Source organism: Lutjanus erythropterus, chromosome 6 (assembly GCF_056507025.1).
Source record: "Lutjanus erythropterus isolate fLutEry1 chromosome 6, fLutEry1.hap2, whole genome shotgun sequence".
Lineage (NCBI taxonomy): Eukaryota > Metazoa > Chordata > Actinopteri > Lutjaniformes > Lutjanidae > Lutjanus > Lutjanus erythropterus.
This window is the reverse complement of record NC_139322.1, coordinates 32,965,492-32,977,561: the sequence shown is the minus strand read 5'-3', so window position 1 is coordinate 32,977,561 and position 12,070 is coordinate 32,965,492. Positions and strand designations below refer to the sequence as shown.

Here is a 12,070-nt window from a genome sequence, read left to right as displayed (position 1 = left end):
AAACTTAAAAAAAAAGAGGGAGGAAGAGGAAAATGAGCTGGTTTGGGGAATAACAGATTACATTAAACAGGATTATGTAAGTAGGATATATATAAAACAGGTGCATTCTATTACTGGTAAAGTATTGATACATTTAGTAAAAAATTATTGGGGATTATTGATAGGATTATAATTTTAAATATATTTCAGATAAAGAATGATATACTAACATGCACAGTAACACATTACAACACTTCACAAGCCTGACATCACCACTCTGTACTGAATGAAACCAGCTACTCAATTCATTGTCATGACCTCTATAGCGATCAAATTCTCTCCCTTGGTGGATATTTCTGCATTATTTATTTTACTAAATCATAAAAGAACAACATTACAGTACAGTGACATAGCGACAACTGCCCACATTAGCTACACAGACCACCTGCTAACTTGATGGTTTACTTGAAGTTTGCATGTGAACGTGTGAATTACATACTAAACAAAGTATGTTGTATGTGTGATGTATATAATTACCACTTTTAATCTAAATGTGTATTCACACAGAACAAAGGAAAGAACAGCTGCACAAACAATTAATAAACCTGACATGAACACAAAACATTATATTAGGCTAAACAAATTCACCATACTTGGTATAACTGTAATCTAAAAGTACCAGGAAGTAATCAAGTTACTACTTGGATAATGTTACTGATTACATTAACAGTAACTGTATCAGAATACTTTTTTAAAGTAACCCTCCAAACCCTGGAAATAAAGAATGCAACAAGAGATGAAGAGAGGAACAGAACAGAGGTGAAACAGAAGAAAAGGAATCATTGAGGAGGGAAGGGATGAAAGAAATCGGTTGGGATAAAACCAAGAAGGGACATAAAAGGAAAGGGAAAATTGGAGAAAAATTAGGGGAGAAAGAGGGAAAAAAAGGGCAGAAAAGAGGAGAAAGGGATGTGCAGAGGCAGAGATGAATAATCGTCAGTTAGACTGTGCAGAACACTGTTATCTGCTCCGGCAAAGCCAAAAGTCATCTCCACCATCTACAGCTATTACCACCAGTCCATTGTCACCGGGGGCAACCGGGAGTGTCACCGGGGTAACAAAAGGGATCGTCAGAGCATGAGCGAAAAGAGAAGTTGAGGAAAAGGAGGAAGAGGAAAGGGGAAAGGGGTATGTGAGGGAGAAATAAAGCAGGTCGGCTTTCATTCCCTCCCGACTCTCCGGCTCGGCTCCAGGATGAGGCTTTTCCTGAAGCCTTCCCTCCCAGCCAGCTTTGGGCCCTACGAGGGGATAAATCAGGGCTTTACCCTGCCCAGCACAGACACCTTAACAACCAGCCAGACCAGCACCAGACAAAAGACAAAAAGTACAGCTGGGGTAACAAGCTCAGAGGCCAGAGATGGTTTTAACTTCTCTGGGGAGAAGCCTTCAGCTTCTCAACAATAGTTCAAAACAGAAAAGATGAACAACAGGATAAAGTTCAACATTTGATTGGGTGACCAAATTATTCTCAAACTGATATTTTGGCCGTCTTACCACAAAACTCAAAACCATTTGTAAAAAACTGTACTGAAAAAAAGAGGGAGCACACAGTATGTTACACCTCATACAGATCAGATACAAATCAAAGGAAAAACCAACATAAACCGTCTTATGATTCATCACTCATTAGTTTCAACTATTCATGGAGCCATCATGTCTTGCATGAGTGTCTCAAAATTCATTATGCATTTATTCAGGTTTTCTTTTAATTTGCCATCATCTAAATCTAAAACAGTCACATGCAAATAACACATTCAATACAACAGTATGCTCTGCAAAAAACACACTTTTCACATACAAAATACACAGTAGGGTTGGGCGATTGGACAAATATATTGGCTATCTGTCCACCACTGGTTGTTTTTTGGGAAATGTATGTCATTTTATTTTGCTAATTTATTGCTCTACCTCTAAAGAACGAGTGCGAGCTGCTGTACAGTGACAGACTCTTGTTCAGCGAGTTAACCCAGTAGCACAGACAGGCCAGCAACGGCAAACAGTGTGTACCGCCAGAATATTTTCACATTTCACTCGCAAATCACTGATGTGATGCCAAGTTAGTGAATTAAAGGTTCAGTGTGTAAGATTTATGGGGATCTATTCAGAGAATATGGCAGAAATGGAATATAATACACATAAGTATTTTTAATCAGTGTATATTCACCTGAAAATAAGAATCCCTCTGTTTTCATTATTTTAGAATGAGCTGTTTATATCTACAGAGGGTGTGGGTCCTCTTCCTTGGAGGCTGCCATGTTGCACTGCAATCTTCCTACAGTAGTCCAGGATCAATCAAACAGGGCCTTTCACGCTTTGCGTGAGTTTTGCAGCCACTGTGCTCCCCTACATGCTTAGAAGGGAGAGTGAGACAAGGTGTTTGCAATCTGCAAGCTCACCACTAAATGCCACTGAATCCTACACACTGGTCCTCTAAGGGTTTTATTAATTTTAACTAAACCAGTGCTGGTAATTGTTGGAACAGTGGAAAGACTAACAAAGACAGTTTTTGTGAGTTTAATTTTGTTTCTGTTGAGTTTGAATGAAGTATACTGTATGATGAGTCTACAAAGAAACGGAGTTCATTCAGTTCATTACAAGTGAGAAGGTGATCAGTTGTACATTTTAGTTTTATTCGGAAAATAGCTATAAGAATATTGCCTTTCTTGACACTTTATGAGTTCATGTTGTTTATTTATTAGACTATAAAGCTGAGAGAGCTTGTGGAACTCAGCACTTACACACATCTGCCTGCCAAACCCTAATACACCGATATATCATTCAGTTCTGTACATCAGCTAATACATCTAACCAGAGTGAAGATAAGGGTTAGCACGCTTCAGTGAATGCATTTAGGAAAAAGCTTTACATATATTAGTCAGATAAAGACAAAAAGAAAACATCTAAATAAAAAATAGGATGGTTAAGAAGGTTTGCAGCATATATTCTGGACCTGGAGTAAAAACTGATCTCAAGTTCCCAACACATTCAAGTATCATGTATATTCTTAGCCATCCATAATGTGTATATATGCATCAACTGCCTAAATTTTCTATAGATATGGTGATAACATCAGCCCCGGATTACATTTACTTTGACACTAGAGGCCAGAGGTTTGGATATTGTCTCCCACATAAAACGTATACTAAAGTTAAACAAAAAGCAGAACATCTTGCAGATATGTTCTTTACACATATTTGCTCATTAAAGTGATAGAAAATGTAATCTCGACAGCATTATGGTCGCTACAAAACTTCTGCGTATTATTTGTGTATGAGACAGAGTTAATCCTTCCAAGTCTTACATGCAGAAAGTGACTGCAACTGCATCAAATCGCAGAAAAGCTCTGAAAAGTTCAATATAGATTATACGCGAAAAACTCCAGTTGCACCTCATACTTTATGTTTAAGATGGAGAGGTTCACATCCTGGCTGTATTGGGTCTGACTGCCTGCAGTATGTTAGAGCAGACAGAGCAGCAGGTGTGGAGTACTGATGCCTTTCTCCTTTCACTGTGAGGACACAAGAGTGTGTCGGTGCTGGAGAGATAAAGCCCTCTCTAAAGCACAGAGAGAGTGCAGAGTGGACTGATAGAGTAGGAGGCAGCGGGCCGTGCTTATGGCCAACTCTCAAGAACACACACACGCACGCACGCACGCACGCACGCACACAAAATCAATCTCCATTGATCACTCTCTCGAACCTCCAGTCACCTCACTCACACACACTTCACTTTTTTGCATTACTTGTTGCAGTCCTTCAAGACGAAAAAGAAAAAAGTAAAAAAAAGAAAAAAAAGAATGAAAACTCCATGTTCCACTAGAGTGGCCACACAAGATGAGTTCTGCAGCACTTCTGTAGCTCTCTCTGGGAAAGGGAGTGTATTTACCACTCTGCTCCAAGTTCAATATTAGGAGAGCCAACATGGTGCACGTTCCCTAGCTGATTGTCGCGAGTGCATGCCCATACACACACGAATTTCCACACACACATACGCGCAGATGCCCAAATGTCTCTTGTCTCTCTGAACCAGAAAATGCTTCTGCTGGCTGTTTCTCTCCCTCTGCCTCAGAGTTCTTTCTTTTCTTAACTGACCGCTTTTTTTTTTTTTTTCTTCTCGCCTTGTGTTGTTATCAGGCGCTCCTGCTGGGCCAATTTAAACGTGGCTTCTCCTTTTAATTTCGATAATATCTGAGGCCATTATCTGCTCGCCGCCTGCCCGCTTGACCGCCAGAAATGTGACCCCGCCCATCCTAAATCATCCGTCTAGAACAAAAGGAAGATAATGAAGAAGCTGGCACAGAGCTGGTTTGAACCATTAAGGGCCAGGTTGTGTGAATATTAGAGCAGAGCACTGGGGGCAACTAAGTGCCCACGCCGCAACGACGTGTGGGTCGTTTTTTCCTGCCCCCACGAGGGGACTTACGCTGTTACCTCGGCACTTAACTGTTGTAATAGGCAGTTCAGTGTTATGAGTCAGGTGCTAAATGAATGTGGTCAAATGGGATTTTTCCGCTGTTATGCCAAACTGAACTAAGCTGAACTGTGTAGTCAGGAGGGTGTGGATATATGGGCGTCTGTCAGTAGGGGAGGCCCGGGAACATGGTGACATATAGGGCTGGGTACAAATACTCCATATTGTTAATGTATCAAAAACACCCCAAAATAGTATTGCAAACTCTTCCAGTCAAACAATACCCTCATTCAATCCTTTGTATACCCAGTTCTACAAAAAAACAGACTATTTGCATGGTTTCACTCGCAGCCAATCACTGCAAGCATTCTTCAGACGCGTGATTGGCCCATTACCACGGCAGCTACAACCCATACAGTCTATGGTATGGTGAAGTTGAGCAGGAGTATCCGATAAGAGTTGCCAGTTCAGCGTGCTGCAATGTCATGAATACCTTCAAAATAAATTGTGGCTATACACGACTGCACCGTCTGATTAAAATAAATACATAAAATGCAGAATTATTTTTTCAGAGATGCTTCCATTCACATGATGGCTATTACATGAAATAGAAAAAATACATATCTAATAAAGTACTGATACTAGCATTGTTATTTTTTTAAACTACACTGAGCCGTGTGTCCCTATCCCAAGAGCACCTCAAACAATCTCGTTCAGAGCCAAGGAAGTGCTAACAGCTTTTGAAACCCTGGAGTGTGTTGAAGTGAGCAAGGATGCAATTTAGGAAGTCAACTTTTCATTTGTCAGAGGAAGAACGTGTTATTTATTCTCTTAAAAGTTATAGAGTCTATCACCACGTGGCTCATACTGGAAAATGTAGAGGTGTCAACATCTTACAGATGGCAGGGACCTGCTGATTGATGCTCCCTTGACACTCACAAGAACTAACCCTGAGCCACAGACTTGTATTTAGCACTAACAACATGCTCCATATAACTCCAGTCCCTTTAAAAGGGGATAATCTGTCAGAAAAAAACTTCTTTTGTGGCTGCTCTCCCGAGTGCCAGATAAGACTCCAGAGTTGATTTGAATTGGACATGACGGCTTCTCAGAACGGTAGCCAATTCACTTACCCCAATGAAAACCCGCCATTCAAATCGAATGAGTCAAACGAGGCTTTGCACAAAAGCACCAATCCAACCGCCCACACTATTCTTAAAGTTAAAAGCTCTCTCATTCGCTCCGCACTCACTCCCGCCATTCCTCCTTCCCATCGTTGCCTCTCTCTTCCTCCATCAGCCCTGACAACTCCATAATCTAAGCCAGGCTGACCTGCCCAGACCCTCTGTACTGGCTGGATTTATTGGAGGCAGAAAGAGAATGAGAACCTGTCACTCGGCTTACCCTGACCTCCTAACACCTTCTTTCTCTTTCACATGCACACATCCCGGCAGACATGCACATACAATATACCATCCTGCAGTTTGGTCCATCCAAATATTCTTCAATTCAGCTGCACACAGACACATAAATGTCCTTTGATTCATCTTCAACCACAGCTTACGACTGAATACTGTCTGCTGAAAACATAATTTCGGCATGTGTGGGAGCTTTAAAAGCAACAGTAAACAAACCTACAGATCACAGCTATAGCTAGCTAAGTGGTTGGCACATACTTGACCATGACTGATTGCATTGAGTTCAGACAACACGACAAAAATAAATAGCACAGGTAAAAAATGCTTTGCAGAATTAACTGGAGGGAAAACTATGGACACTTTTCATTTGGTAGCACTTTACAAACTAAAACACTTTTAGTAGCAGCATTTTACAGCCCTGATTCATGGGTTATTACACAACAACTATGGCAAGTATTTCCAGGTAACAAGTCATAGCATTACTGATGTAGTTTGTACAGGGTTAAAAAGGTAAGATAAATCAGGGACAACAAATTTCATGTAATTACCAATTCTAACCTGGAATTTTTCATGGGATTTAGGTGTTATAGTAGGTTATAATATTGTGAAAGCATCACCTCATGTTACCTTATTGTTGTCAGGTCGTTACCCTATTAATGCCACCATATTACCTCTTTTAAATTTGGATCTTGCACTGATATAACCACATCATCATATGTTGTCAGCAGTTTACCATACTGTTACCAAAATATCACTAGATTCCTATTAAATAGTTTTGCCTTGTTATCTTTAAATGTGTTTCCCCACCCCTTATTACCTGATATGCCTGCCTGATATACGGGTGTCACAGTTTTAGTTCTAAATCTAAAATCTATCAAAAAGAGCTTTTAATTTCAATAGATAAACTCAAAAACCTCATTGTCTTTCTCCCTGTATTTTTTTCCCTGCACCCCCACCTTCTTATGTGCATCTGCAGTGCTGCAATCAGAGATGTATTGTAATTCTTTGACGCTTGCTGTCCACCTTACAACAGTTATCTAGTCTGTGCTGAAAAAAAAATATAGTAATCAAAAAATGAATAAAACTGTGATCTTACACTTGAAAGTCAAATCAAATCTTGGCTGTGCAGAAAGGTGACACTCCTACCCAGACATATTTAATTTCTTTGTAATACACTGTAATTACTTTGTAATTACCTCCTATTACAACGTTATTACAGAGCTGTAATGCAAAATGCTACTAAATGTTCTTTTGATACTTACACTCAAAACATAATATCTTGATTTCTATTTAATAGAAGCACTGGTGGCCTACAGACTGTGCCAGTGCCAGGCAGCTTAGTCAACATACAGAGTCAGTGGTTGCGTCTGTGTGCTCTGGGCAGATCCGCCAATCAAAAGACTGTCTGTAACCTTTGCGAATACAATTCTAAAACTAGCCAAGTGTGCTCTGCCACAACACTTTCCACCTCTATCAGAGCAGTTGCCATTTTTGCCCAAAGGTAATCACAGGAAAGAAAAAACACATTTTTTGGAGACAAGTTGTTCTTACACAACACCAGAAGTATGTAAGGTAGCAAGACTGCTGTGGTGGGCACCATGCACTGATTGTAGAGTTTGTTTGAAATGGAACTTTTTAAAACATCCAGTTATCCTGTGTTTCTTATACTCCCAAGTGCTCTGTGTTCTGTGAAAAGGCGTGTAATTCACTGGTTACATGAAAAAGCTGACATAAAAATTGCCTTTCCATTAGCATCTGTTGTATTAGCCCATTTAAAATGCAGGCAACAGAAGAGTGAAAAAAATAGCTTTTGACTCCTTGCTGCAGATGTGATGTGATAAGAGCAAAAGTTCTGCTGATGAGCATGCAGTTATTATCAGCAATACTATCATTAGCATTAGCATTATTATTATTTTTAACTGTATTTTCTTGCTAGTGACTGCCTGCTGTTGTAGTCAGCTGTAATTACGGTGCTTTTGATGGCCTAACCCTCCATAAACCATCATTACAGAGCTCGCACTACTTTCTCTCCCTGGATTTAATCTACTTCTGTATTCTATTCATCCATTCACTCAGTCATTCAGTCACTTGCTCTTGCATCCCCCTCATTCTCTAAATGTTTCATAGCTCATTCCTCTTTCAACATTATTCCCTCCCTCCTTCCCTCTCCAGATGCTTCTCGGCTGTACTCTCTGTTCCTCCTGTCCTCTCTCTGTCCTTTATATCTCTTTATTCCTCTCTGCCAGTGGTGAGCAGTCACCAAGCTTGTTATTAGTGCCAGGTCCAAGCCGGCACTGTAATCAGACCCCTGGAATTAGCAGCAGGCCTACACTGGCAAGCAGGAAGGCACGACGCTGACAAAACACTATAGTTATTATTGAGGCTGCTGCAATGTTGCAGCTTTGGCAGGAATCCGCCGCTCCCCTCAAGAGCCCTGGATCTTGACGGGCTTTGCTAAAGAGAAGCATTGAGAGGTAAACCAGATATATAGGCACCATCCAGGGGCTAAGGGATGAAATGCACACCGGATGGTGACCAATGGGAACAGTGAGTGGCACACTTTTTGTTTGTGAAGGTGCAGGTGGCGCTTAAGCACTGGGAGTGTAGCCATATTGGAAAGACAATAGATTGGACATAATGGGGACGTGTTTTAGTATTGGGGGATAAAGATAGGAAGGCAAAGCCTGTTGTATTAGGACAGGGTGTAATAGAAATCCATTTACTTGACAATAGCAAGCAATTCAGAGTCACTCAGTAGCTCGCAGCTGATTCTGTCCCAACATCCCATATTCTGTGTCTACTGAATCATCACCACCTCAAATTTATCACGCTTTACAGGGTCGTTACAATACCAATACCAGTACTGGAAATAAGATTCACCATCAAGAGCTGATTCCATTTAAGAATCGATTATAAAATTATGATTCCAAAGAAATCTTACCCAAAGAAATTTTAATTTCAATTCTGCTTAAAGATTCCTACAATAATTTTACTTTCACTAGTTTCAAATTAAAGTGTGTGATGCAAATGCCTACCTTATATCAATCTGATTACCAGCCCACACCCATGAGCATGTGAGCTGATTGCAGACTTTTGTCTTACTGAATCATGGGTCTAGCATTATTCTCAGTTAACCTACAAAGCCGCTGCTGAGTTGCTTGACTGGCAGGTAAATAGCACAAACTGTGCGAATCTTTTAACAATCACCTCAGTTTATCAAATGCTATGCTACTGAATGCTTTACAATGACAGGATAGTAAACCCAAATATTCCCCCAAAATATTCAAGAAACCAGAAACAGACCAAAATAGTTACAGTTATCTAGCTAACATTAGCCTAGCTCAGTGTTTCCACTGGTAACATTTATCCACTGTAATAAGCGTTTCACACAACTCTGCAGTGAAGAATGTGGGAGGAGTCTGAAAGTACTGAATATTGATGTTGAGAATCGCCAAGAATTTAAATTGATTAGCACAATCAGAATCAGAATTGTTTAAATCCAAATGATACCCAACCCAAATCTGAAGTGCATCCGATACAACCTATTTGCTGGGTATCAATGTGTCTATGCACTGCAATATATTAGCCCTGCTACTTTACACCAATTTTTTTGTACCTGAGCCAGACCATACAACAATGATAGAATTCATATCACACAATGAGTTTTGGGAAGGAAAACATAGCATTGGAATATCTCTAATACAAAGTTTATTCACCTATACCACTTAAATTCAACTCTCACAGAGGTTTAATGGTGTCAGTCTGGAGTCAGATAGCTTTCTGATCTACTGTAGATTCAGTGGACTTCAGTGGACTGGCATCGATCTTTTCTGGATCAAAGGCGCCAATTTGATCTCTCAAAATGTTCAGGCTCTGTATATACTTATGGTAACACTTCAAAAAACAGGCGCCGACAAAAAGAGCTCTAGAAATACAAGAAGTCTTTGAAGAATGTTAGCAATCTGTCTCGTTTGAAGTGTGGCTGAGGAACAGTCAAAGCTGCTCAACCTCTATTGTCTTCAGATGCACAACTTTTGTTTTTTTTAACTACAGTTATATGAACCTACAAAATATTTTAAAGTAAAACTTTAAATGGACTTATTTTTCTCCCCATCTTATCAAGTAATTGAATCTCAGATTCATTCTTGCAAAACATTAGACAAGATGAGGCAGAAAAAGGCAGAATACTCCACAAGTGCCAGGGGATTTACAAAAATTCTATGAGGTTTTTTTAATGTCCCCACATTGGTACACTGAAACTACACAGTGCCAAACCAAACCCTGATGACATGCGTTTCAACTACCTCCTCACACAGCAGTGAAAAGCCCCGCTGAGCTGCGCTGCTGTGGTCCTGCCTGGCAGCAGTGCCACCACATTCAACCTGTGACGGCCTCCTCCTCTTTGCTGTGTCCTCTGCTGACCTGACATGTGTCTCTGCTGGAGTCCAGAGAGAAATCTCTGTTTTTATAAGTCTCTATGTTTTCAGCTCTCAGTCCTTTTGCAGCTCCTCTCTGAATCCCTCTGTGAGTGGTGTTTAATGTAACTTCTGTGTTCCTGGGTGTACTTTCAGGTATCATTCATATTTTACTGTTTAATGATCAGACCGTTATTAGCAGTGCTATTCCTCAAAAACACATCTAATCAAACAGATATGGATATATTCTCTGCTACTTGGAAAGCACATCAGTGTGAAATATTGAGGAGAGGAACAGTACAAACAGAAATAGCCCCAGTGAGCTGAAAAGGGCTGCAGGTGACAGGTTCTTACTGCAGCTTATAACTAGTGCATGCCATCAAGGTAAACAACTTTACCCTGCTGTATTGAGCAACGGACAATATTATTAATTTTCACCTTGTTTGAAAAAAGAACAAATTTCAGACTAAAAATGAAATTGTGAGTTGCTGAAATTGATATCTTTTTCAGTATCTCTGAGAGTGTTGGGATGGTTGGTTGGTACTTACAGCAGGGTCCCTTGCGCAGCACCTTGATGCGTCGCTGTGTGTTGCACTGGGCTTTCTCCAGCTCGCACTCGTTGGAATAGGTGGATGAGTCCGAGCCGCAAACAGGCGCCACCAAGGACGGACATTCAACTCTCTTGCAAACACACTCAGCCTTGGCCGGATCGGTGGGATCACGCTCGCATACAGCGCCGAAGCCACACAGCATCCCTCTGCAGCCTGCCAGACAGGAAGAAAAGAAAAAGAAGGTGTTAACACTGATATAAAAACATCTAATCAGAGTACTGCTTTCTGGCTCAATTTCAAGGTCAGTTACAGCAGCTCACTGCAGCACAATGCATAGATGAATGAAACACTTGAGCATGATCCTGTTGTTGCATTTATTGTAAATGAACTGACTGTGCATTCACAGACTCAAACTAGTTTGCTTTTTCCTCACTTCTTCTTAGAGAAGTTTTCATGAGTGAATGCAAAGAAAGTTTATGATTTAACAGCAGACAGGCGCGTCTGAACAGACTCATCTCAAAATGCGTCAGCCATTGGGGTCTTTGTGAAGAATTCTACACAGTTCAGCAACACAAATACATCAGGGATTAAATGTGATCCTGGCGTAAAGCAAACAGATGCTCTCGATTCATTCAGGGAGAATCTGTCCACCCATGCAGAGCAAGCACAGTGTGTTGTTGGGCGTGCTGAGCCTATTGCAGAATTTGGAAAAAGCTTCAGTGTTAAAAACTTGGAAAAGTCAGCAACAACATTAAAATCAATCTACAGCCAGCAGCAGGCTGATACACAGATGTGTGGACAGTTCGTTTTCATCCTCTGAAGAGGCTACGGTCTTTGAAACATCAATGATCCACCGTCTGGGAAAACATGGAGGGACAGCATCGTGAAGACAAACCAAGGTTAGTCAAACACATCAGGGCTACGCAAGTCAGGCAACAACAACTCTTAAGACTTTGATCCAAAAATTCCCACTGATTCCTCAGCTTTGATCAAGTGTGAAACAGCAAACTGCAAACTTCGTCTGAGGCTGCTGAATGCGCAAAGCAAACAGGGAGTACCTGCGTATGTGCTCGCCGTGTTGTGTGTACACAACATCAACTTAGAGAGTAATTGACCCGTGTTGTGGCAGCTCCAGCTGCTGTGGCTCTGCGCCCACTTTGAGGGCTGTTTGGCAGCCAGCTGGCGTGACGTCCTTGCCTCGGCACTGAGGGGGGCGTTAAAAGAGACGCCAAGTTCT

At 41.0% G+C, this 12,070-nt stretch overlaps 1 protein-coding gene across 11 annotated transcripts in view; it reads right to left on the bottom strand.

Annotated features, from left to right (window-relative positions):
• The window catches only part of agrn (agrin), a 348,754-nt gene that overhangs the window by 147,907 nt on the left and 188,777 nt on the right, over positions 1 to 12,070 (bottom strand). For all 11 annotated transcript variants that reach the window (XM_084721694.1, XM_084721698.1, XM_084721695.1 and 8 more), the window contains one exon: positions 10,831 to 11,046. In XM_084721694.1, coding sequence (XP_084577820.1) covers positions 10,831 to 11,046 — 216 coding nt within the window. The remainder of the gene's footprint in view (positions 1 to 10,830; positions 11,047 to 12,070) is intronic.